This window comes from Mus caroli, chromosome 8 (genome assembly GCF_900094665.2).
Source record: "Mus caroli chromosome 8, CAROLI_EIJ_v1.1, whole genome shotgun sequence".
NCBI lineage: Eukaryota > Metazoa > Chordata > Mammalia > Rodentia > Muridae > Mus > Mus caroli.
In genome coordinates this window covers 119,592,359-119,618,933 of record NC_034577.1, presented here as the reverse complement: position 1 = coordinate 119,618,933, position 26,575 = coordinate 119,592,359, and the positions used below count along the sequence as shown (strand labels likewise).

At 40.7% G+C, this 26,575-nt stretch overlaps 1 protein-coding gene across 5 annotated transcripts in view; it reads right to left on the bottom strand.

Moving 5' to 3' along the window:
• Positions 1–8,732: 8,732 nt before the first annotated feature.
• Nrp1 (neuropilin 1) overlaps positions 8,733–26,575 on the bottom strand; it is a 147,123-nt gene continuing 129,280 nt past the window's right edge. For all 5 annotated transcript variants that reach the window (XM_021169251.2, XM_021169250.2, XM_021169249.2 and 2 more), the window contains 6 exons: positions 26,255–26,314; positions 20,951–21,088; positions 15,995–16,266; positions 15,478–15,574; positions 13,452–13,502; positions 8,733–11,598 (listed from right to left, as the gene is read on the bottom strand). In XM_021169251.2, the coding sequence (XP_021024910.1) occupies positions 11,309–11,598; positions 13,452–13,502; positions 15,478–15,574; positions 15,995–16,266; positions 20,951–21,088; positions 26,255–26,314 (908 nt within the window). In that variant the 3' untranslated portion in view covers positions 8,733–11,308. The remainder of the gene's footprint in view (positions 11,599–13,451; positions 13,503–15,477; positions 15,575–15,994; positions 16,267–20,950; positions 21,089–26,254; positions 26,315–26,575) is intronic.

Sequence of the window (26,575 nt, the reverse complement as noted above, 5' to 3'; positions counted from 1 at the left end):
GATTGGTGGATGGGTAGATGCCAGTTTATACAATCAGAATTATAGATGCAAGTTTAATTGAAAACTGTTAAGTTTAATTTCACTTAAAGACTGTAAGAAAAAAAACGAAGTAAAACAAAAGAGACACTGAACTTTTAAAAGTGATTTTTCATGTTTTTATTAGCATGTATGAATTGCACATAATAACTGGTTTCATTGTGATATCTTATGTGCATATATAATGTATCTTAATCATATTTACTCCCATATTTACCTTGTCTCTTCTTCACCTCACTCCTTTGGATTCCCTCCCTCTTCCGAATTGTCCCTCTCCATTTTCATGTCTTTACTTTTAGTTTTCTGGCTGACCAAATGCGTTTCACTAGGGTTCTTTAGAAGAGAGGATGGGCGAAAAGTTATTTACAGGAGCAAGAGAAACTTGCCAGTGGCTATACCACTAAAGGAGATGTCTCTCCCTCCTCTAACAATCATTACCTACCTATAGATCCTCTGGGAAGGATAGGACCATGTGAGCCCTTCTCTTCTTCATGACAGAATGCTAACTAAGTTTCTTGCCGGTAATCTTAGCTCTCTAGAATTCAAGAGTTCAATGGCATAGCAGTAGATTTTCCCTTAAGCCGAAGACCTATTTAGTCTCAGGCTCTTAGCTACTATAGCAATGTCAAGTATGGGCTCCATCTGATGGAGTAGGCCATAAATCTAGTTTTTTTTCCCTTTTATTATAAAAATAATTTTTCCCACACAAACTGTTGTTACTGCTTCTCTTCCCTCTACTCCTCATTGTCTCCCTTCTTCCCCTTCTTTCTGTATCAACCCCCTTTCTGTTTCTCATTGGAAAACAAGAGGGTTCTAATGGATAATAATAAAATGAAATATAATTATCTGAAACAAAAATAGCACAGTAATATTGGACATACAAACAAACAGAAGGAAAAGAGTCCAAGAAAAGGCATAAGAAGCAGGTATAGACGCAAAGACCCACTTTTTTGCGTACTCAGGGATCCCATAAAAACATTAAATTAAAAGCCATGATATATACCCAGAGGACCTGAAGGGTAAAAAGAGAGAAAATATATTAGTAAAATTAAATAAAATGAAGATTAAAAAATGCCCTATCACAACATTATGAGACAAGGGACCTCCAAAGACACCATTGAGTTAATTTTCTGTTGGCCATCTACTCTAAATGTGCAGCTTACACTTAAGAATGGCACCAAGAAGTCAATCTACATTTTTTGAGTCATGCTGGCCTTGAACTTGAAGATAACTGTGAACTGTTGATCATGCTGCACTTACTTCTCAAGGGCTGGGATTACAGGTGTTTATCACCTCTCTCAGTTTATGGGATTCTGGTGATCACACCCAGTGCTCTTCCAACAGAGCTACATCCCCACTCCTCCTTTTCTTTTTAGTCAACAGTTATCAAAACTATCTCATACCAACTCCCTTTTTATCAACAATTCTATTTTCAGCACTATTTTGCTTGTTCTTTCTTTGTTAAACTTATAATAATGCTAGCCTGTCCCTTAAATTTATCTCAAGTCTGTAAGCCTATTTTTATCATATCCTGTTATTTTGTTGTCTAATTTTAAGTTTTTGTTTCTCATGTGTGTCTTGATTTATGTGTTCTTTTTTAATAAAAGATTTATTTGTTTACTTATTTTATATATGAGTACTTTGCCTGCATGTATGCTTGTGCATCATGTACGTGCCTGGTGTTGGAGGAGTACAGAAAAGGAAATTGGATTCCTGGAATTACTGGTGGCTTTGAGTTTACCAAGGTGTTCTAGAAGAGCACTGCTTTGATCAGTGTTCTATTGCTGTAAAGAGACACCATGAACAAGGCAACTCTTATAAGCATTTAACTGGGGGCTTGCTTACAGTTTCAGAGGTTTAGTCCATTATTATCATTGTGGTGGGGAGCATGGCAGTACAGAGGCAGATATGGTGCAGAAGTACCTGAGAGTTGCATTCTGATCTGAAAGCAGAAAGGGACACTGGGCCTGGTGCAAAAAGCCCATGATAGGGGGCTTTGAAACCTCAAGGACCATCCCCAGTGATGGATACTTTCTTCAACAAGTGGACACCTCCTATTTCTTCTCAAATAGTGCCACTCCTCGATGACTAAGCATTTAAATATATGAGTCTATGGGGCCATTTTTAATCAAACCACCACAAGCATCAAGTACTTAACCACCAAGCCATCTCTTTAGCGCTATGCCTTCTTCTTGACCATGCTGGTTTTTTTTTTTTAATGTCTCTGTGTTTGCTGATACTTTCTGCCTGAACATACAGGGGACTGTTTGTCATCCTCTTCCCACTCATTTTAGTCAATGTAAGAGAAAATAAGAAAGGCAGGAAGTACAGCAGTATCAGTGGTAGGTAGCTTTTATTAGATTGCCTGGGCTCAGTTCTCTCTTCTAAGGTTTTATAGAAGGTCTTTCATTTGGTATCCATTTAGATATCAGATGTGATTTTGAGTTTGGCCCTGAGACACAAGTACAGTGATTTAGATGGCACAGAAGTTTATCTTTTTCCTTGGTTGATTGTTTGAACATGAATGGTGTGGTTCGGTGGCTACAGCCCTGTGGGAGCTCCAACCTGTTGGTTGCTTTGCAGTGTTGAGGTTCCCATGTTCTTATCTAAGGACCTGTCCAGCTTTCTCAGCACTATACTATTCTCAGCTCTGATTGCATAGCCATACCAGTCAGAACAAGTGGGAAAGTAGAGACAGTATGACAGAAGCCAATTTCAGCTGGTGTTTTCATGCACCATCCATTTGGTTTGTTGAGACATAGTCTCTCATAAATGGCTATGATCTCCATGACCCTATTTCAAATATGACCTTGTCAAATACCTAGAACATAGTGCTGCATCCACCTTCTGAAGGGTCTGTGTATGCAAGGGCACATGTGCATATGTATGTGTGCATGTTGAGAAATGTACTCAGTATTCTGGGTAGTCATGTTTTTAGGTGACATTTGGGAATTCTGTTATTCTGTGAAGAAACGGGAAAATATGGCCTCATTAATGTTCCCCTCTAGTGGTGAGATGTAGGAACAGGAGAAATTGAGCTCGAACTGGACTTCTAATTGACTCTTCCAAATGAGAACGCTTCACCGAATTTGGCTCCTTCCATCCCTATAGTTGTTCCAGTAGCTTCCTACCTCTCCACAGTGAAGGGTGATGCTCTCCTTTTGAAGTATGTAACTCTGGGTATGATGTAGTCAGTAAGGACCCCCTCCATATGTGTCCTTTCCTTCATGCATATTCATGTGTATATTCATGTGGAGTCCACAGACCAGCCTAAGCTATTGTTCTACAGGCAGCAGCATCTACTTTGGTTTTTTGAGACAGTCTCTCAATTGTCCAGAACTTACAGATTAGGCTAGCTGGCTATCAAGTACCAGGGACCTTCTTGTCTCTACCTTCCTAATGCTGAAATTACCAGACACAGCTTTTTTCATGTGTCCTGGGACTTAAACACAGGTCTTCAGTTTTTCACAACAAGCATTTTACCAACTGAGTCATCTTAAAGTTCCTAAGACTTGTTCTTGAAGAGGATGTAGGAACCCTGATCTTACTAGCTAGCTCTTGGAGGATAGAGATCTGCTGCCACATGCTCCTACTATGACATTCTGTACTTTCTCAGGCCGCAAGCAATAGGGTAAAGATTCCATTGTTTGAGATCTCTGAAGCTATGGGGCACATCAGAAACTTCTTCTTTTTAAAGTGATCATATCAGGTATTTGCTGATGAAAAGATCTGACTAATAGATATCTTGAAGAGGAGAGCAAAGTATAAGATCAAATTTGTGTTTTATGTACACATTATAAACATGGTATGGCAGCAATGTCATATAATATCTGCATTGTGCTTGGTATGGCCCAGTGCAGGATAATAGGTGTATAATTTTTTAACCAGTGTCTCATATTGGCACTCGAATAGTATCAGATTAGCATTCTGTTGCTCTGGCAATGTACCAGAGATAATCAACTTATAAGAACACTATTTATTTTGACTTACAGTATTCAGTTAATGGTCATTTGGTGCCATTACTATGGACCTGTAGATAGGCAGAGCATCAGAGCAGAGAACATATGGCAGAACTGAGCTAATCAAAAGAGAGAAAGAGAGAGGGAGAGAGAGAGAGAGAATGAAGAATGGGACCCAGGGACAAAATGTAGCCTTCAAGGACAGTCTCAGTGACACACTTCCTTCAACTAGGTCCTAATTCTCACTAATCCATTATACTCTAAATCAAAAAACAGATGTTCATGAGTTCAAAGCCTTTCTGGTCCAATCACTTCTCAAGGTCGTACCTCTGAACACTGAAGTACTGGAGTTGAAGCTTTCCCACACAAGGAGTTTGCTTTTGTTTGTTTAATCTTCTCTCATACATCACATCCTGAATGCAGCCTCCCCTCTCTCCATCCCTACCCCATGCTTCCCCAGATCCATTCCTCCTGTGTGATCCAGACCTCCCAGTAATATCAACTGAACATGGCCTGACAAGATACAATGAGATGGCACAAAGCTTTATATCGAGGCTGAGCAAGGCCACCCACTGGGAGGAAAAGGGTTCTAAAAACAGGCAGAAGAGTCAGAGGTACCCCACTTCACTCACTTTTAGACTCCCACAAAACACCCAGCTACATAACCATGATGTATATGCAGAGGACCTAGTTTAGACACATACAGGGTCGGTGGTTGCCATTTCAGTCTCTGATCCCTGGTGAGCCCTGCTTAGGTGATTCCGTGGGCAGCTGACACAAAGTTTTGAGACAGGATCTCTCATTTATTCTAGACTGGGTTTGAGCTCTCCATGTAGATGGGGTGACCTTGAACTTCTGATCCTCCAATTTCTATATCTTGAGTGCTGGGATTATAGGAGTGTACCACCACATTTTTATTATTCAGTTCTCAGGATTGAATTGCTGCTTCTTGAGTGCTAGAGAAACAATGTGTCAAATGAACTACACCCCCAGCACTTAAGTGGTTTAAATATAGATAAAATTGAGAGTTGAATAAAGCAAAGTTATATTTAAGACCCCAAAAGTAACTTCCATTTAGCTGGAGGGTTTGAATCATGGCAGACTTCCAAGTGATCCGAGGAGAGAGATTGAGTCTGCTTCAAATAAATCATGCCTGTGACATTAAGACATAATTTAGTCAACAATAAGAAAGTTCTCAAGTTGTCAGGATTGGGGCACTGATGGCTTGCATAGGGGATGTTGGTTTCCCATCAGGATCACTTCATGACTAGCAGCCCTGCAGTTTACACCTCTGATGTGGTAACAGGGCTTCAAGAAAAGAAGTGTGATTGGCCCTGGTCCAAATGAGGGGCAGAGATGCCAAGCCACTGGAAGGGGCATAAGGAGTGGGAAGCTGCTGTCTATCCTGGTGATTCATTTTCTTGTTGAAGCTGCCAGAAGGCAGTATGTGTTTGTTCCCAGCCTAGAGGAAATGAGGTACTGGCTGTTTTACCCATCATTTCAGGGACCATTTCTTTGTGGAGATCTCCATTCAGGTACCATTACCATGTGGAGATGAGACCTTATGTTTAGCTTTTGAAATGTGGTCCCTTGTATCCTGGGTTGACCTTGAACTTGTTTGTAGCTAAGGATGACCTTGAAGTCCTGATCCTCTTACCTCTACCTCACTCTTACTGGAATTACAAGTGAGCACCACCAAGCCTGGCTTCGGACCTTCTTTTTATGGAACAAACAAACAAAGAAACACTATTGGATGCCTTTATCTGACCATGAAATTTTTATTACCTCATCTACGTGAAAGAAAGGCCCTCAACAACAAAATTAGAAATCATGAAGGAAACATTAAGCGGAAACCAGTCTTTAATGTCATTAGAATTTAGTTGCTATGTATGATCTATACCTTAACTAAAGGAGCTGGCTTTTCAGACCACGGGTTCCTCATTTCGCTGGACAAGCTCTGAAGAGTGCCAGCATTTTCTATACTTCTACAGTGCTTCCAAATCTTCATGCCAGCATCATACTATACCAGTGGCTCTTTCTCTTGAAATAGCCCCATTTAGGACCCTCATAGGTTATGAGGGTAAAATGGCCACACAGCTCACCTGAGTGAAATTTTATTCATTTTATATTTATTCATTTAGACAGGGTCTCATGTAGCCCAGCCTGGCCTTGAACTCACTATATAGCTGAGGACAGATTCAGACTTCCCTCTCAAGGACTGGGATTACATGTATGAGCCATCATGTTTAGCTTTGAGTGAGGTTTTGAACTTGCTTAATGATTAGGCTTCTTTGTGTTCAGTTTGAAATGGTAACAAACCCTGTAGTAATGTCTTCCCTTAGTTTTGAAGGTTTAGAAGTGACCAGAAAAGGAGATGCCAAGACAAATGGCTGAGTGTGGTGACAGATTAACACAGGTGGACATAGGTCATCAAACATCTTGTTAACGCTGCCTGGATCATTACAAAATGTACATGTATATTCAAATATCACATCATGTCCCCCAAAATATGTACAATTGTCATCTGCCATCAAATATAAAATTCAAGTGACAGCTCTCATCTCCCACACAGGCTGTTAGTAGCATGGCAATTTGTGGAGGCCCTGGCAGACAATGTCCTAAAAGGAAGTGACAGGTGTCATAGAGGGAAGTAAGACCAAATGCATCCTGGATGTACCCTGTGACCTCTCTGAACCTTGGGGTTCTCTTTTGTAAGAGTAAATAATGAGGTTATTAAAACTTGATATTATAGTGTTGCATATTAAAATAGACACTGCTGAGGCTGGGGCTTGGAGCACTGGGAAGGTGAAAAGATTAGATGTTTACTGTCATTCTTGTTTACATAGCTAGTTCAAAGCCAGTCAGGGATACATGAGACCTTGCCTCAAAAAAAAAAAAAAAAAAAAAGAATGAAAAGGAAAAGGAAAGAAAAAAAAAGCCTAGCGTTCTCAATTAAAAAGAAACCTATGACATCATGGGAGTCCCTCCATTCTTTCCCTTCCTCCTGTGAACCCCTCCTCCATGGGGGCTGTTGGTTTGATGTTTTCATGTGTCACTGGGTGGTAAGAAGCCTCCTGGCTCACAAGCCTCGATGCCAAGTTTGACTTCTGTAGAGGGCTCTTTCATTCAGGTTTCTCAATTGCTGAGTAACTTATGATTCCTAAGTACATATACTTTAGGAGGGAAAAAAAAATCTCATTTTTGCCAGAACTGCTCTTTAATGAACTACAGAGCCTTATAATTTGGACTGGGAAGCAGAAATACAAACTGGAAACACTAGGCAACGTCTTTGATTTGCACAGATAGTTTGTTCAGCCTCAGTGGCAATAAGTTACCAAGACACATGGGAAAGAGGACAGTAAATAATTTTCATGTTTAAATTAAATGTTTCAATCTTTATGATGTTTTAACTCACAAATTTGGAGAGTGTTATACAATGATTTATTAAACAAAAAGAAATGTTTAATCAAACTATCAACTGGGGAGAAGAAAAGAGTAAAAAGCTTCCATGTTTGAAGCCTCAAGTAGTCCCTGCATTGCCCCAGAACTATGTCTAGGGGGCTGGGGCTGGGGCTGGGGCTGGGGCTGGGGCTGGGGCTGGGGCTGGGGCTGGGGCTGGGGCTGGGNGGGGCTGGGGCTGGGGCTGGGGCTGGGGCTGGGGCTGCTACTAGGTTGGCAAAATGCTTACCTAAAATGCATGAAGTCCTATTTTTAACACTCTAAACTTGGCATACAAGTCTCATCACCTCTGAGGTGGAAGCAGGAGGATCAGAAATTCAAGGCTGCAGAGTGAGTATGAGGCTAGCCTGGGCTACATGAGCCAGCTGCCTCAAAAACAAAACAAAAAAACCAAACAACAAGAAAGTAAAATAAAGAAAATATATCTAGATTAATTCTGATAGACAGCTTGGTTGGATGCATCATGTTTTCTGGAAATGTCCTTGAATGTCAGTAGAATTTAATTTCAGTAAAGTGAGTACCTGGTTTTGTCTCCTTTCTAGGTAAAGATCTAAAAACACACACAGAGAGTAGGGAGTTTTCTGTACTCTTGGTTAAGTCCTGGGATGTGGTTTCAGTAGCCAAGAAAGGAGGAAGTAGAAAAAACATGACTCACTGCCCCAAGCAGTATGGTACTGCCCCATGTTCCAGAGCTCTTAGGCCTGGGGTTTTCTGCCATTGGAGTTGGTGGGGGAGGGGTAAGTTTGTTGTGGCAAGCTTTCTAAAGGAACCATTTAACATGTTCTGGCCCCACACTTTTTGTCCTTTTTGAGGGGAGGGGTGTCATGTCATAATTTTTTCTATTGTTTTGCTCCCCAAAGGAATAGGCATTTCATTTCCCTAAGGCTTACCAAATAGACAGCTGTAACACGATGCTGTTTCCCCTTTCCCCTATATTTAATATATAATTAGTATGTAAACGTATACATTCCCTTCCTGCTTCTTACAGAAGCAAAGCTCACCAGTAGTAACCAGTAATATCACAAATCAACCTCACCATATGGATATAAAAACTGATATAATTTGGGTGGAAAAAAATGTCCACTTGGAGGCCAATTCTGCCTCTTTCAGCTCTGAAGCCCTGCTTTCAGATTCCTACTGTTGGAAAGGGTCTCCTTGTTCTCTACCTACTGTAAGATTATTTTTGAAAAGATAACTTAAATTTTAGAAGGTATTAGAAAGTGGGCTGACTCCAACATCTTTAACAAGAACAGAGCTAATGGAATAATAGCCATCAGGTTTGGGATTTTTATGAAAATGTTTAATTCAACTGCTTCTTTGGAATGTGTAGTTTCGAGCTTAAGTTACAGTTCATTCTAGGTGGTTTTTATGCTACTCAGAGAATACAAATGTCATTTCAAGTTAAGGCTTCGCTGTTCATTTTGAAACAATTTACAAGTGTCATACATAGCATCATAGAAAATAAAAATTTCTGTAAAAAAAATTTGCACAAAATTTTATGAGGGTACAAAACATGAAGCAATAATATACCAGGAAATGAGACATCTTACTACGGAAAGTCTTATAGATTTCAATAAAGAAAAAATACGTTATTTTACACCTTTAAAAATTACGAAACAATCTAAAACAATATAAACTGAACATTTTGTAACACTGCCTTTACAAATTAATAACTTTATAAACATATAACTTTTAAATATATTTATCAGTGCAAGGTACTTTAAAATTTAAAGTTGCAGTATCATTTTTCCTTGGCTGAGGACACTGGTCAAGTTTGTTGTCTTAGAAACAAAGTCTTAATTAATGCTTTCCCCCCCAGTATGATTATAACAAGTGAATTGATGGCTCTGGGAATAAAAACATATTCTTTATTTTAGTGATCAATACTTTCCTGGAAAAAAGACATTCTCAATCCCATTAAACCAGGGTGAACAAAAACCATTTGTCCAGGAAGTAAATGTGATCTCTAAGAAACATAACTGAGTGAGACCTACAGCCGCACAAGGAAGGGAAAGAGCTGGGAGTTCTTATGGACAGCCCATCAAGACAAAAATCTACCAGCTGGAAGCTGCTTTGGGTTAAAATATTTACCTCTTTGTGCTGTTGAGGTGGACATCTTGCCAGTCCTAAGGTAGGCTTTTTTTTTTTTCCTTTATGAGTCATTGGAAGTTTCTAGAAGCATTCATTAAAATTTATCTTTTCAGGGTTTCTGCTGAATGGATTGTTCTAAACATTTGTTTTGATTTTATATACCCCTTCTGATTGGTCTTAAAATAGTTTTGCCTCAGGCATCAGGATTATTGTTTATTCCTTAAGTGAGCTATTCTTTTCACTATTCTCTGACCCAGTAACAAAACAAGAAGGTTTTCATTTTGCATATTTGGATGTAAAGTTTCCATGTCCTTTTAGACTTGGGGATTTTATTCTGTGCTTCCTGTGGGTCTCGTCTGAAAGTCAGTTGGTATTCTTTCTCTTTCAACTTATGATTTTAGATGCAAATATTCATATCAAACTTCAATCTAATCAGAAAGTATGAACACATGGCTTAAGGAAAAAAGATACTGTCACTTTAACCAGTTAACAAGAAACCCAAAGTTAGACTCTGGAGGACAAAGTTAGGAGTTCCCCTTACTTAATTATCTTAAAACATAAAGTCTAGTAAAATTGTTTGCCATTGCCAGCAGGTTAAAGCTGCAAGGTTCATCCTGGACAGTGGCAAATGCTTTGATTTCCAGAGGGAAAAAAGATAGAGGAAGGAAAGAAAGAACCAAGAGTTTGTATCTGAAAATACATCCTATAGGTAAGAACAACGAGAGAGAACATTGCAGCTTTATACAAAGGGTCAAGAGACATTGACATTGAACTTCAGAAAAAAGCAGATTGATTAAGCCACATTGCCAGGTCTTCAGAGCCCTTGCCTTCCCGGGGTTGGCATAGCACACTAAAATATACTTTCTTCTTAGTCAGTGGGCCACCAGGTCTGATTGAAGAGAAGGGTTTTCACCAGAAACAGAGTGGGTCATCCACGGGACACAAGGGACCAGTACAAACAAAAAGGCACTTGAGAGGACGAAGACTAGCCAGTGCCGAAGACTTTTGTGGTGGTCATCAGCGGGACACCCGGGTGCTAGCAGTTTGGTGGCTGCAGGGTATGGTATTCTGAATGGAGGTCACAAACACGAGATTCAGTACAACACTGGAAAACATCAAGAAAATCTGTCGGTATTGCTTGGTAAACAGAGCTGACAGCTATATGGGTACTGAGGCCACAGTACTTTGCAAACAAAATAGTCTAATTCTTTTTCTTTTTCTTTTCTTTTTCCTGTGCTCGCTGCAGGTAGCGATGCAAAGGTGGACGGACGTTGGCGTCCCCTGAAATGTGGTTATGATAATATGCTCTGGGCACTGCGCTACAGGTCACATGTCCATCAAAAGGGCCCACTGAATAACGCCTAGTGCCAGCATCTTGGATTTTGCAGTTTCCGAGAAGAATCCACCACAGGGTAAGGGGAAAGAGAGGAAAAAAGGGGGCTAGTAGGATGAACCATAAAGTCAGTCACACTTGGTCTCAAATGGCTTCTGATTACCCAAATGAAACCAAGAGAAGAAAGCAGGCTTGTACATGATTCCTGTTGTTACCGCAGTCACCTGCTTGTATCTGTAGGTGACGCTCATTGAAGCTCCTGAGAAAAGCCTGGCATGGCATCGTGGATGCCCATCCGAGCTTACAGTGGAAGCGGAGTAACAGAGTCCCCGCCCTTCCCAGCTTACAGTGAAAGCAGAGTAACAGAGTCCCCATGCCTCCACCTGTTCTCCTGCCGCGCTCCTCCCTTGTTCCCTCCAGCTCCGTGCCTTCATGCCTCTGAGTAATTACTCTGTGGGTTCAGTTTATCTTTTTTCAACTTTACACCATCCACAAGTTCAAAGTTATAGTTCTCCAGGGCAGATAGGTTCCTTTCTGACATCCCATTGTGCCAACAGGCACAGTACAGCACAACTCCACAGACTGCACCCAGGAGCACTCCCAGGGCACTCATGGCTATGATGGTGATCAGGATGGGATCCAGGGTCTTAAGCACATTGCCTGGCTTCCTGGAGATGTTCTTGTCACCTTCCCCTTCTCCTTCATATCCTGGAGTGCTCCCTAAGGAAGGAGACAATATTGACTCATGAACACCGAGAGGCTACATGTGAGTACATAGAAAATCAGGAATAAAGGGAAGGGCGCTCCAAGTTAGATATGGACACCAAAGTCATAACCTAGTCTAAATCACTCTAGGCTGACAGATGTGTTTATAGTTTTTATCCAGTTAGTCACTGATGAGACAAGGAAGGCCTCAAAATCCCAGGCTGGCCTTGAACTTGCCACATAGCAGAGGATGGCATTGTATTGCCGATCCTCACTACCCTGGTGTTGGGATTGTAGACATGGACCATTATGCCTAATACATACGTTGCTGTAGGTTAAACCCAAAACTTAGTGCATGCTAGGCAAGCATTTTACCAGCTGAGCTACATCCTCAGCCTCAGATGTGCAGGCATAAAGTTTTGTCAAATCTCTGTCACACAGTTATCTAGTGTGTTCGACAGGTGGATTAAAACATTCTCCTGACATCTGCCTGACCCTCCAAGCAGTCTCAGTACAGTGTCACTATGGGATGCTGTTCCTAGTGTCCCCATGGGTTTATATCCAGAAAACAGTGAACATCCCTCAAACCTAAGACTGTGCTAGTAAGACTGAAAGGGAGACTTTTTTTCTGAGTAAGTTAATGCCTACTCCTGTCATGCAGAAAGGGCTGTGGCATGGACTGAGAAACAGTGTTTGTGTTGTGCCAAATAGAAGACATTTAATAATCAGTATCTTCATTGCCCTGGTAGTGTTGCTGGAGACTGTCACGCTGCTCTGCAAAGGAGTCACTGGGGATGTGTTTGCTTTAGAGTGGAACATGAGAAGTTATTAGCATGGGAGCTTTGAGCCTAATTACCTGGTACTAGGAGCAGGACTGAAATGCTAATGGGCAGCTTGTGTGGTGTTTACTTAATGGTGCTCTGATCAACTGAGATTCCAATCAGCAAAACTAAAAATATGAGATGTGAGTCCCTAAACAGGGGAAAACAAGCCTTGGGGGCATATTAATATGCTCTCCCTTGATGAAAGATTGTTTTGAAACAACTTCTAATAAAGTTTACAGCTGTGTGGACTTGGTAATGTGTTAATATTTGCAACAACACAGAAGTGTGTTTATTATTTCTATCAGTTTATGACAGAGTAGGACTATGTTTCCAATGGCAATAGATGGTAATGGTACCTCACTGCCTGTGCTAGCTGTGAGCAATGCTGGTAATGTTTGGAAGCTTCCAGGATCTACCTGTGATACTATGTCTTACATCTGAACCCTGAGAATTGCTAACTCAAAGTACACATTTAGAGCTAATCAAACACCCAAGGCTATCCCCAATTAGCTGTGCTACTGATGTTTCAGTCATGCTGTCTGTCAAATGGGAGTAAATCCCATGGCTTCAAGATGACATGTCTTTGTTACATGGAATGGAAAGTAATTCCTTAGTAGGTCATATCCTCAATGTCACCACAGACTGTGGGACCAGGGAAAGAAAACAGGACAAGATTCTCAGAGAAGCTAAGCCCTCTGCCTTCCTCAAGATTACATCTGAGAGGTAAACAGACAAAAAAAAAATTGTTGGCTTCGAATGATTATATGAATAGTTTCTACAATTTTCAGTTTTGTGATTATGTTTCAGTGACAAAGCTCAGGCAGGGAGGAATGGGGCATACTCCTGGGAGTACAACCTCACAGTGTCACCCCTAGGCAGCTAGGGACAGACAATGATCTAATCCACACCCACTTGCCAAGCACAGGGACACATTTTATCTGAACTGCCTGGAGACACTAGTGTATTTAGGATTCCAGAGACATTTCTCTACAAACAACAAAAACCACAGAAAATTAAAAGAGGCTAAACAGTAAGAGAATTTACCTGTTTCATCAATTTTAATTTCTGTGTTCTTTTTATCTAGGTCTGTTGGTTCTGACAAGAAAAAGAAAATGAAAAAAAGATGTTTAAACTGCCAATAAAACAAAACAGATATGATACACACAAGCTGCACAGAAACCTTCCAACCCCTCTGCTTGGCTTCTATAGTTCAGATAGGAAAATATCCAGTTACATGGCTTGGAAATGCTGTTAAGACACTGTAAAGGGCAGGGGAAAGGTTTTAGCATGTGGAATGGACCCATCACTATGAGGGCTTAGTGTGCCGATGGCTGCTTCCTACTGCTGGTCTGTGTTAAACTGGCTTTTGATGTAGCACAATGACTCTTTGGGGTAGGGAACTTCTTCCTATGCTTTTTCAGAAATAAATAAAATAAAATAAAATAAAATTCTATGGAGCCTCAGGGTTGGGAACAGTCCTGAGTCCTGTTTTCTTCCATTTAAAATCTTGTCTAACACATAATAAATGCATTCGTAAATGTGTACAAATGAATAGTGAATCTGTAGTTGGTATTAGTAGCCTCCATGACTAGGTTGCTCAATGAGATATTTTTGGTGAACAATTATATAATTACTCACATAAGCAGGTGAAGGCCAGAGGTTAATATCAAGTGTCATTTTTTCAATTTCTTTTCATCTTAGTTTTTGAGACGGGATCTCTCACTGAACCTGGAGCTCACTGATTCAGGTAGATTGGCTGGCCTATGTGCTCAGGGATCTACCTGTAACTTCCTCCCCTGTACTGAGAGTATGTATGTGTGCTACTATGCCTGGATACTAGGAGTCCCAGCTCAGCTCTTCATCTTGTCTCAGCAACCCTTTCAGACCACTCTTTATTGATATATCTAAGTTGGCAAGAGCTACTAAAGGATAAAGCTCACAAGACCAATGTCCATATAATTCACTGTATCACTTGGCACATTGCTTTGTATATAGTGCATAGCTAGTTAGAATTTGCTGGCCTGAACTGAGTTTTGTTTTTTTTTTTTCTCTCTGTCCCTGAAACAATTCCTTCTTATATATAGGGAAAATACACTCAAGTTGCCAGGTAGCCATAGAAATGAGTAATTTACAAAAACAATGCCAGCTGAACTATTAAACTATATGACTTTGCAAAGATGCTGGATAGGGTGGCATTAAAGAGGTTTCTTTATGTAGAATGAAAAGGCAGGCCATTATTCACTGTTTTTCCTCCTTCAGCTTCTTCAATTGATGGTATAAAATTATTGCCCCTTTAGGGATTACATATATTCAATGTATTATATAATAAAAGACTTGTAAGTTGTAGAAAAGACCAAAACCCATTGCAACCAACAGGACTCCTTTGTTTTCAATTTGCCCAGCAGGCTTATTCCATTCTGTTATAATTAACAGACTATTATATAATGATATATCACAAAAGTTTCAGTGTAGCAAATGGAGCCTAAGACTAATTACTGTGCTATTACATTGTCATTAGCGATGCTATTTGTAATTATGGATCAAGATCTTGGGAATATGAATTGGCTTTCATCTGTGGATTGTAGATAGCCATCATGACAACCCTGTTAGGCAGATCTCTGGTAGTCATTACCTGCCAAGTCACGTCAGCTAGAGCAGAGTCAGAAGCAGCTACTGATTTATAATGCAATGATGAATGTTGGTGTCTGTGACTCATTGACAATGTAATCTTAATTAAATTCTCTGTGATCAACATGTTCGAAGGCCCACTGTTTTGTTTCCACACTCAGATATCAGAATAGACCAGATGTCTGAGTGTTCTACTCTCCATCAAAATGTTACCATAGGCTAGATATGACTTCAAAGCCTACAGTCTTTGGATTCTGGAGGCGTCAATCAGACTTTCTAAGTGACTAGACAGACAAGTAAGTGAAGATAAACTGACCTACACTTATCCCCTGTTATCTTGCATGTGAATTCTGGACTAAATGACAAGGCAAAGTCCATCACATGCTAAGGATCCTGCTAGGGCTAAGGGCTTTGTTCACTTCCAGCCCAAACCCATCCTTACTTGCACAGTCTTCCTGAGAAATATGGTTGTTAATACTGATATCATCCACAGCAATTCCACCAAGGTTTCCTTTTCCGATTTCACCTTCAAAAATAACCTGAAAAAAAATGAGATGATTTTCATGATATTTTCAAGTTCTGTCTCTTCAGCATCAATGTTTACACTCTCTCAGTTGAAGTGTTGGCATAAGTTCATGAGAATGCATGTAAGTTAAATTCATGAAATTGCACAAAAGTTACGTATTCTTCTCTATTAGTGGTAGAGATGATTCAAACATGTAGTTTTCAAAAGATAAACTTTAAAAGGGAAGAATATTTAAATGAAAGGGATGCTATCTATGACATCTCAGAAATAAGTTATGATGAGAAATTTTTTTTCCCTGATGTCATCTAAGAGACAGTGGGATATGTCACCAACCCAAACATTATGGAGGCAAGAGTTTAGGGTGGTGAAGAATTTTACACATTATCCCAGTGTCCTGAAAACCCCAGCCCTCCTTTTGTGGAAGGGTGCATACCTGATACAGTTTCAGAGATTTGTGTAGCAAGACACGCCCTTCTTTCCAGTGGTCTCCTTGGTGCCCAACCACCATCCAGACCAGTTGATCATATTCCTCTGGCTTCTGGTAGCGCAGTTTGACCCTCAGTGTACCCACATGAGAGCCGGACATGTGGTACCAGAAGGTCATGCAGTGGGCAGAGCTCTGGGAATAGACCACAGGGCTCACCAGGCGGGCTACTTTGCCTTTCTGATTTTCATCAGCTTGGGAATAGATGAAGTTGCCATCTCCTGCTGAGGCAAAACTGTGTGTCAGGGAGACCAGCAAAATTTTTACAGATCTTTTCTCTCTTTCCTGTCAAGTACTACCAAGAAACACATTCTCCTGGGCTGGGTACCAAGGAACCAAGCAGTGAAGAAAGCAGATGCAATTATTGGGAACCCCATAGGCACTGGTGGCCATGCTCAAAGAGGCTTTAAATAGACTCTGAGTACTGTTTACCCAGATCATGGTATCACAGGGAACTAGGCTACATATAATATCTGTCTTCATACTATCAAAGGTAGACTCTAAGCACAGTCTTTCTACAGACTTTTAAGAACGTGTCTGACTAATGTTTAAGCACATCCATGTACACTCGGATACCCAGGGCATTAGCTGAGATACTGATAACTGTCTTCTGGGAAGCAACCTGTTGGCTGCTTAATTTTTTTTCTATCATGCTTTTCATTCATTCATATATATATATATATATATATATATATATACATACGTACATACATATATATACATATGTGTATATATATGTATATACACACACATATATTGCGTGTATATGCATGTATATATATATATGTATTTGTATGTTTGTGTGTGCACACATGTATGCACATGCTTGCCTCTATAGTCAAGTACATGCATGTGTGCAGGAGCTCATACTATGCTTGTAAAAGATAGAGAACAATCTTAGGTATTATTTTTCAGGTGCTATTTTTTTTTTTTTTTTGAGACCAAGTCTTAACAACTTACAACTCCAAAAAAGGATAGGCTAGCTGGCCAGCAAACTCACAGCAAACACCTGTCTCTAGAGCTAGGAAAACAAGTGTAAGCCACCATACCTGGTTTGTTTGTTTTTGATTTTTAAAAGATTGATTCTAGGGAATGAATTCATATCCTTGTGTTTACAAAGCAAGCACTTTTTTCCCTGACTGAGCCATCTTGCCAATTCCTAAACATCTTTAAAAATTGTTCTTATTTTCCCTTTAGTTCATGTTAATGATCTATGGGTTTCTCAAGTGTGCCCAAGAGTTTGATTCTCATTTGCAAGCTTGCTTCTGTTTGCTGTGCTTCCGGCCTAAGAAGAAGTAAGTTTGCATATCTGAGGCTCATTTGAACATGCTGTTTTGGCAATGGTGATGTTTGTGGCGCCATAAGGACTTACTGTTGGCTCTGTTTTAATCACCCCCAGTGGGAACGACTGTTCTTGCTTCCACCTGGTCTAAACACACAACCTGTGGGCCACCTTTTGCTCTATGAATAGGAATCACAAACTCCCACACCTCACATGATGTAACTGGAAATGTAATGTGATGCTTAGGTCTCAGAGGGCAGCAGGGTGCTTCCTCTGCTGGCCTACGGGCTTGTAAACCTACGAGATACCTTTTCACTGTGCATGTGTGGGCATGTCTGTATGCTTTATTTCAGTAGCGTCTTAAGTGTTTTAGTAAGCAGCTCCCTTCCCTTACTAGGCAATCAACCTAAGCTCTCATAGATCTCATAGATGCTCTTATTAAGTCAGTGAGTGGATCCATAAATTTCCCTGACTGTTTGAGTCATGTGTGAGTCTCTCTCTCTCTCTCTCTCTCTCTCTGTGTGTGTGTGTGTGTGTGTGTGTGTGTGTGTGTGATGATCAGAAATGTATGCTGGGCATTCCTTAATCAGTTCTCCACTTTGTTTTAAGACAGGGTCTCTTAGTGAACTTTTAGTCTCTGATTTGGTTAGATTGGCTGACCATCAGTGCAAAAGACCCTCTAGTCTCCCCAACAGTGGGATTATAAGTACACAAGGCCACACCTGGCTTTTTATGAGTGCTAGAAACATGAACTCAGGTCCTTGTGTTTGCATGAGAGCCACTTTACTATAGAACCATTTCCCGAGTCCTCACTGGGTTCTCTTTTGCTCTTATAGCATGCCTCTGCCCCTGGACACCCCTCCAGCCACAATGTGATGATTTCTACCTACAACTAGACATCAGGTCCTCCTCCTTATCCTCCTTCAGCACCCATGAACATTATGAAAAAAAAAGTCTATGCTCAAGTCCTTTGGACAAAGTGGTTGAGTGCAATGCACAATGTGTGTTGGTGAGTTCCAAAATTTTGAGTTCAACCAACTTCAGATAAAAAAAATTCCAAATTATGTCCATATTGAACAAATGTTTTTTCCCCTTAAACAACACACTGTAGGGACTATTCATATAACATTTGTGCTATATTAGGTACTATAATTAAAATAGAAATCTTTTTAGCTAGAGGTAAATATAGGTAGAGTTTATGCAAATGTGCTATTTAATGTGAGGCACATATGGAAGCCAATTGTACATATATTTCCAGTGCTGAGCATGGCAGCTGCTGGATAAAAGACCTGCTCAAATGACATTTTTTTCAGTGAACAAAGGGAAGAGGCTGGAATCCTTTATAAAGAGGTACACAGATCTATTCCTATAGTCAAAAGCACAAAACCCAATGGGATTTCTTTACATTCAAAATTAGGAATTTTACTTAAGTAGTAATAATTTAAAAATGCTTCCACATCCAATTTGCAAAGTTCATCATTATCATTGTTTTTTAGAAGGGGTTTCACTATGCGGCCTGGGCTGGCCTTGAACTTGTGGTCCTCATGCTGAGGGCCAGGATTCTAGTGAGCACCACTGTGCCTAGCTTCCAAATACTATTAAAAGTGCAGGGAAGGGTTTGCAGCTCAGTTTGTGCAATGTTTGCCTAGCATGCATTAAGTCCTGGCTTCATTCTCTAGTATCATATAAGTCTGGGAATGGTGGCAGATGCCTATAACCTTAGCAATCCAAAGTGGGGACGGGAGGATCAGAAATTCAAGGTTCTCATCAGCTACAAGTGAGAACTTAAGGCCAGCTCTGGCATGAATGAGTCCTAGTCTTTTTTAAAAAAAGAAGTGAAAATTCAGTGAATGCCTATGTTCATGAGAGTTAGCAGGCAGGGGCTCTTTTCATCTAGACTGTTCCTTTTTCACAGTTCCGTGCCAGGCATGCCTGCTTGTCTCAGATGATCCCATTTCTGTCTTGCAGTGGGAGGCTCTTTCTAGTTAAGGCAGAGCTAGCTGCCAGTTAGTCTCAGCAACTGGGAGAACAAAGGAGCCACATAGTCCGAAGGAATCATACTTCTCTACCATGAATCTAAGAAACACACTCCTCTTCCAATTTCCCAGAGCAGAAAGTGCTGGTGTTTCCCCTCCTCTCAGACACTTTATCAGACTCTGGGTCGGGAACTGTGTCTTCATTTTCTCAATTAGCACTCTGCTTCTGTAAGCCTTTTAGCTTTTGTTTCTGGCTAACATAGCTTTTCACCCTCTTTGAATGTCAGGTCCTACTGAGCCATTTCACTTCACTTTGCATCCATTTTTCCACCATTACTGCCTTCATCTCAGCTAATTGCATTTAGTTAATCTGATGCCATTTATGTGTACAGTGCCATTTACAGTCAAAGTATTTTAAGTTTTCTAAAACCGCTTGTCTTAAGATTCAATGGAAAGTGTCTCGGAATTGAAGGAGTCCAATTTTATCCAATTTCCTTGTCACTCTCATTAGGAAAGGAGGTGGCCGTGGCAGAAAGAGGCCTCTTTAGCTTACTCTGTGCTTATATTCACCATGTAAAAGCGAACAGCAGAACGGAAGAGGGGTGGAGCACCTTCTACCCATCCCACAAGCCAGCCACCCCCTGGGATGGCCTGTGAGAATCTGAGGGTCCTTCAGGATCCCAAATATTCAACTTAGGGGTCTTTTGATAGACCTATACTGAATAAAGTTCAGGAGTGTGGTAGTGGTTGGTTGTTATTGTTGCTGTGGTGGTAGTGGTGGTGGTGGTGGTGGTGTGTGTAGCGAGTCTGTCTGTGTCAGAACCTCATGTAGGGTAAAGAAGCCAGGATCAGGTTGGGAAGGAACACACTGAATTAGTTGTGTGTACTCATTCCTGTCCAGTAAGTCTTCGCAGGAGGAAAGTACAGGTTGAGAGCTGGAATGTGGAAGCTGGAGAAAATGGGCTAGGTTGAGAGATGTCTCCTGTAAGAGAGTTTACCCCGCACTGTTCTCCCTTTACTTCAGGGGATCAGAGAAGCACCAAGATAATGTACTGTGTCTGGTGATCATTGGTGCAGATTCTAGGATGCAGATATCACTGACGAATGTGACTATGCATAGTGTGTCCATCGTGCAGTTATTCCTTTTCTGAGACAGGGCCTCACATAGCCCATGCTGGTCTGGAACTCAGTGTGTAGCCAAGATGACCTTGAACTTCTGATCCTGTTTGTCCCTTCTGAGTGCCAGGACTGCCAGCATGTATCATGTCTGGTTTTAAGCTGTTTTACTCCCTCCTACTAAAAATGCCTCAAGTTATCCTTGGTAAAAGTTTGGAAAAATATAATGAGTGTGAGTTCACTGAATATATCTATTATTGACCTCACATGTTACCCCCTTCCCCCATTCCTTGCTCATTTGGTTTTTTAGGAAGGCCAACCCATAGCCAGATGCAATCAGAATTCCTCTTCTTGTCCTAAGCCTCTTTCTATTAAGGAAAGAATCCTTGACAATTCCAGAAAGAAAGAAAAAAAAATAATCATTGAATGAATGCTACTGGTATTTCTTATCATCCATAAAGTTATAGGTGTCAGGAACCTTCCCTGGTAACCAAAGATGTGCCAAGCATGGAGCCATGGTGGCACTCTTACCTGTATGGTCCTGAATCGGCCCTGTCTTGCTGGTCAGCACACTCCACCTGAGCTGTGCATGGCTGTCATGTTCCCAGTGGCAGAATGTCTTGTGAGAGCCCCAGCCAAACTCGCAGTTAAAACCGTATGTCGGGAACTCTTCAGTGGGGAAGGACAGACAGACATAAGGGAAGAATTAACCACCATGATCAGGAAGGCCATTAATACTCTCATGGGAATCATTTATTTTAATTCCATATTTGTTCTAAAGCTATGAAAAATCTACCAAACTTAAGATTACCAAGAAAATAACAGATGCATGAACATGCCAAAAATGTTTACAAAATCACATTTAGCATTACCATTCTTCTTTCTGTTTTGGGTCCACCTTTAGAAAGATTATGGATTGCTCATCAAATTGGGTTTATGTGAGATTTCCAGGAAGATTACTTTTCAAGATGCTTATGTATGAAACATCAGAGGTATTTTCCCTAGTTGCACAGTAGTCAATACGAACAATAATATTATTGAAGATGAACCATAAAAATTGATAAGCATCAATGATAGAAATCTTACTAGAGATTAGCTACAAGTGTCTGAAGCTGGGATGTAAGTTGGCAGGAAGCCTAGCCCTGAGTCTCACTTCTCATCACACCAGATAATGGCCCAAGCTTTGTGTCAGGAAGGAATGACTGAAGCATTTTGCTGAGATTATTTCCTTTCTTCTGTGCTTTCCATCAGGTCAATTAATTTCAGACCAAGTCTTTTTATTTGTATTTATTTTTTGGTGAATTTCTGAATTTGCATATCAATTGTTCGCCGCACTTAAAACCTCAATTTGAGGTCACATAAAGCCCAAATTCATTTAAACATTGACTCTTCAGCAACACTTTTTAAAATCTTCCAAATGTTTCCTTTGGAAGCTGAAAACATAAATGGATTTGCGGGAAGGCGTCTGATCTTACTGATCCTTAACTTGAAAGCCTTTCATTTACTCAACTCAGTTCTTTGAAAGGGTCTTGAGTTCAGAAGTATTAAGAAAGAAAGAAAGAAAGAAAGAAAGAAAGAAAGAAAGAAAGAAAGAAAGAGAGAGAGAAAGAAGGAAGGAAGGAAGGAAGGAAGAAAGAAAGAAAGAAAGAAAGGAAGGAAGGAAGGAAGGAAGGAAGAAAAAAGAAAAGAAAAGAAAAGAAAAGAAAAGAAAAGAAAAGAAAAGAAAAGAAAAGAAAAGAAAAGAAGAGAAAAGAAAAGAAGTGATAGGGTTTTGTTTGGGGAGGAGTCAGCAGAGGCTAAAAACAATCCCAAAGATGAGATCTTTGTCCAGTCCCCAGGCAGATCAAGCCTGAAATTAGTCGTCCACAAGATGGCAGTATTGAGTTGGATAGAGCCACATCATGGGTGTCTGTCCAACTGAAGTGGAGTCTTGAAAAGACTTGGGTACAATAAAGGAAAGCATGCTATTATGGGCTGCCTTCGGGTCAGACAGAGACCACGTCTTTTTTTTTTCTTAGCATTTCTTTAACTTGCCCAAGTGTTTGATACGAAATTCTTCAAGTCCTTTCAGTTGCTCTTCCAGGTCTTTCCAGTGCCCCTCCCCCCACTGAACAATGGTGTGAGGGGTTTTAATAGAAAGATTTATTAAATGGATAAGAATTATTTACTATGCATGTTTTGATTTCCAAGGATTTTTTTTCAAGTGCTACTGTCAGATTTTGCAAGGAACTCGCTCTATGAATAATCACAAGGAAGTGGGGTATAAGTCCTTATAATCAGGAGGTAATGTGACCTCTCAAAGGGTGGGAAGAGTTGGTTCCAAAAGAGAAGTTGGTCACATGATGTGAGCATTTGTACAGAGTCAGCTAGTGCAAAAGGACAGCTTGAGTGTCAAAGGAGAGGGAGTTTTCACGTGTAAGATTTTGAAGCATGAAGTGGAACTTCATGAGGCTCAAAAATCTCTCCTGAAGTTACTACCCTTGGGCAGCAAAACTGACTTTCACAGATGGCATAGTCAACATCCTTGCCCTGGAATGTACTGTTGTGTAACCTCATGGTAGGAAATGTTGATGTGAAAGTGTGAGGTTTTTGACTTTTTTTATCCTTCAGTCTGCTTTATAAATTATGCAAAAGGGCAGAAAAGCTTCATAAGTGGTTCCATCTACTTTGCTAACACATAAAATTTGCTCTCTGGTCCAGAAAACCACACTGTGCATTATGTTGGCTAACATTCTTATTACATTGTAAAGCATATGAACTTAGCATTTTAGAAATAGCCAAAAAATAAAATAAAATAAAATAAAATAAAATAAAATCAATGCATTACAGTAGGGCTGGGATCTCGATTGTAGAATTCAGTGCTGGCAATTCACCTTGGATATGAAGGTGACCAAACATCCAAAGTATCAACAGACAGTTGTAGAGGGAAAAACAAACAAATAAAAACAAACAAAGAACAAAAAACAAAAAGCCAAAAAGCTGCATAAGGATCAGGAAAGAAGGAGAAAAAGATGGAGAAAGAAGAGAAGAAAGTTGAGTAGAGGAAAGATATGAAGATGCAGGGACCCTGATGGCTAAGCTTTTAAATTATTACTCAGCCCTGGAGTTGTGCACAGTTCTCATTAAATTCAATAGTAGTAATTGGACTAAATCCCTTCTTAAAAATAGCAGGAAACAATATTCTGAACTTAAAACAAATTTATGGCCTCTGTGAGCAAATGCCAGCTGCGCTGCTGAAAGGATCTTGCCTGCAGTTGGGTCATTAAGCACAGGATGTGAGCAAGGATTTAATTTTCAAGTCGAGGTTCCTATCTAGTATGATCACTGCTTGGTTATCAGCTGGTCCTAAAGTCCAAGCAAGAGGGATATGGAAGCCCACACAATCATAAGTCACCAACATACTGTGAGCTGCTATGGGGATGTGGAAAGACCCTCAGAGGGTCAAAGTCCTTTGCAAAGAGAACTGCATTAAACAGAGGGGTCTGTCCAAGCATGAATAGCCTTTTATGCCTCTAATGACAACAACCTAGGCAGTATATGGATATTGTATTCCTGCTGAATTTATTGTATTGAGCAGAATCCTCAAGATAAATTTCTCTCCTCTATGTGTGTATGCATATGTTCATATATGTGTGTATGTCTATGTGTAAGTCAGAGGTCAATTTCAGATGTTATTCTTCAGGCACCATCCATCTTGTGTTTGTGATTGGCTCTCACCAGGGCCTGGAACTTGCCAAGTAGGCTAAGCCTGCTAGTCAGCGAGCCATGGGGATCTGCCTGTCTCTATCTCTAAGCATGCTCCATATACTCTGCTTTTGTGTGGATTCTGATGATGGAACTCAGGTCCTCATGCTTGCACAGCAGGGTAAGTGCTTGCATACACTTACTGAGATACTCACTCAGATCTTAAAACAGAATCTTAAGATTTTGCTTAGTTTGTAACTGCTCAGGAAAACAGAATTTTTTTGATGAAGACGTAGGGTCTGTCTGAGGTCATCTGTGAAGAGTGGGAGGCCTGTAATGCATCAAGTTTTAGGTGTGGTCAGCCTCACCTTGAGCTAGACCTCTGTCTGGAAGCACATTTCATCTCTGTGAGGCCCATGCAGTGACCTAACCAGAAGGTTGCAGTGAACAGATAGCTTTTAAAGGTCAACAGTTCAATACCCTCCAGTGAGGAGCTGAAGACTAGATTTATAACTCAAACAATGGAATAAACAGGAAACCATATAGACATTGTCTATCTCTATGATCAGCCAGGCTGTTTGAATCAGTCTTTGTCTAGATGGTGGTAGTAACAAATCTTACGGATTCATGCGCTGTACACCTGCCCTCTGACTTTGGTGAACCCTAAGATTGGGCTGACAGCCCCTTGTTTATAAGACCTTCACAAGCATGACCAAGAGGTCCCGTTGAAAGCAAATGTGTTATCAAAACCTCTCCTGGTGTGGTCACCATGACTCTCACTTTCATGCTTTCTGAAGATAGCCATGCTCATTTAATAGAGGAGATGAAAGACTAAGGAAGCAGTAGAGAGACCACTTCAGGGTGCTTCTAATCACTTCTGACAAGAAAAGAAACTAGATGAGCAACTAAAATGTACATGGCGTCATCACAACTTCATATATTCCCTTCATCCTCTTCTGATAGAGGGCCAAAGATAGTATATTGAGAGTCATAGTCCTACAGCTTCACCCCCACAGAGAAGCCCCACTTGGAACATGCAGACTAGGGCTGTCCTCCTGGTAACAGACAGGTAAGAGTAAAATATCTGCAGACAGACACTGTGACTAAAGTCAAATTACAACAGGTATGAACAGGAACACAGCATTTGGGGGATTTTCTTTGCCTAACGTCTGAGGGGTTTGGGATGCGGGAGCAAGCATTTTGTCAGCTGAACTCCTGAAAACTGGGGGAAAGTTCCAAAGAAGTTTGTCTTACAGTTTAATTAGGTCAATGGTAACAGTGGCCTTTAAGGAAGCATGCTAATTAGGGAAGTCCTTTCTAGTCCTCTGTGAGGCAGTCAGTGTGGAGGAAACACCGATACACACCACACGGTCCATTAATAAATGACTGCAGAGGCCAAGGCTGAGTGAACTTCAATAAAGGAAAAGGAAGAATCTGGGAAGCTGACCCTCTCACCTTCCTCTAATGATTAACTCTAAAGTATCTAAAAAAAAAAAAAACCTCTGGTTGCTTATACAACTGCTTCCCTTCATGTGAGTCTGTGGGGAAGAATGTCACAGAATACTAACAGAAAACAAAAGAGGGCAGCCTTTGATAACCCGCACGCACGGTTGGGTGGACAGAGTCCTTGGGTTTTCCTCTGAGCTAAAGGATAAGGGGGATGCTCCCAGGGTGTTTCTCAGCCAGGGCACAGTGTAAACCTTGGTTTCCTGAGCCAGTCTTGTGGCACACCCTCTGTAAGTGCTGTTGTAAAACTGCCAACTCTGTGGCAGGCACAACAGACAAACTTTGCGCTTCTTGATTTTGCAGAATGGTGATGAAAATAAATAGTTAGGCTGTGGCTTGTGAGATTTCTTTCCTTCTTCTAGTTTGCAAACACAGGCCACATCAGAGCTGTGCTGTAATTAAACAAAGTATGTCTCTCAATTCCCTGGGGGGAGGGGGGTAGCTGGGACATGTCATTCAGCAATGACTGATGAGGAAGGGAACCCTGTTCTCTGGGGCTTACTGGGTACCAAAAGCATGTGGCTTTTACAGCTTTGCTGTTCTCCTAGGCCTTTAGAGCAACTGAAGCCAGGAAGCTCAGTGATGCTATTTTGGTAGTGGGATTGGAAGGGGTACATGGAATATAGACACCTTAGATTTTGATACCTGATTGGATGGTGCTGTCTATAATGGTTGGCTTCTCTGTGGCCAGGACAGTGGTGCCTCCTGAAAAATAAGAGCAGCAGCATACCAAAATAAGAAAACAGAGGCAGTGTGCAACAGTGTTACAAGCTCACATTTCTACACATTTCTCACAGAAAACTCTTACTTTAGTTCTTTTCCAGACCAATCACATTTGACTGAATCTTCGTCTATCTAATTCAAACAACATTACCATAAGATTGTTTTAATTTTATGTATGTTATGTTCTGTGTATGTTTACATGTGTGTGAAGATTCACATTAAGTGTGCAGGAGCATGTGCATG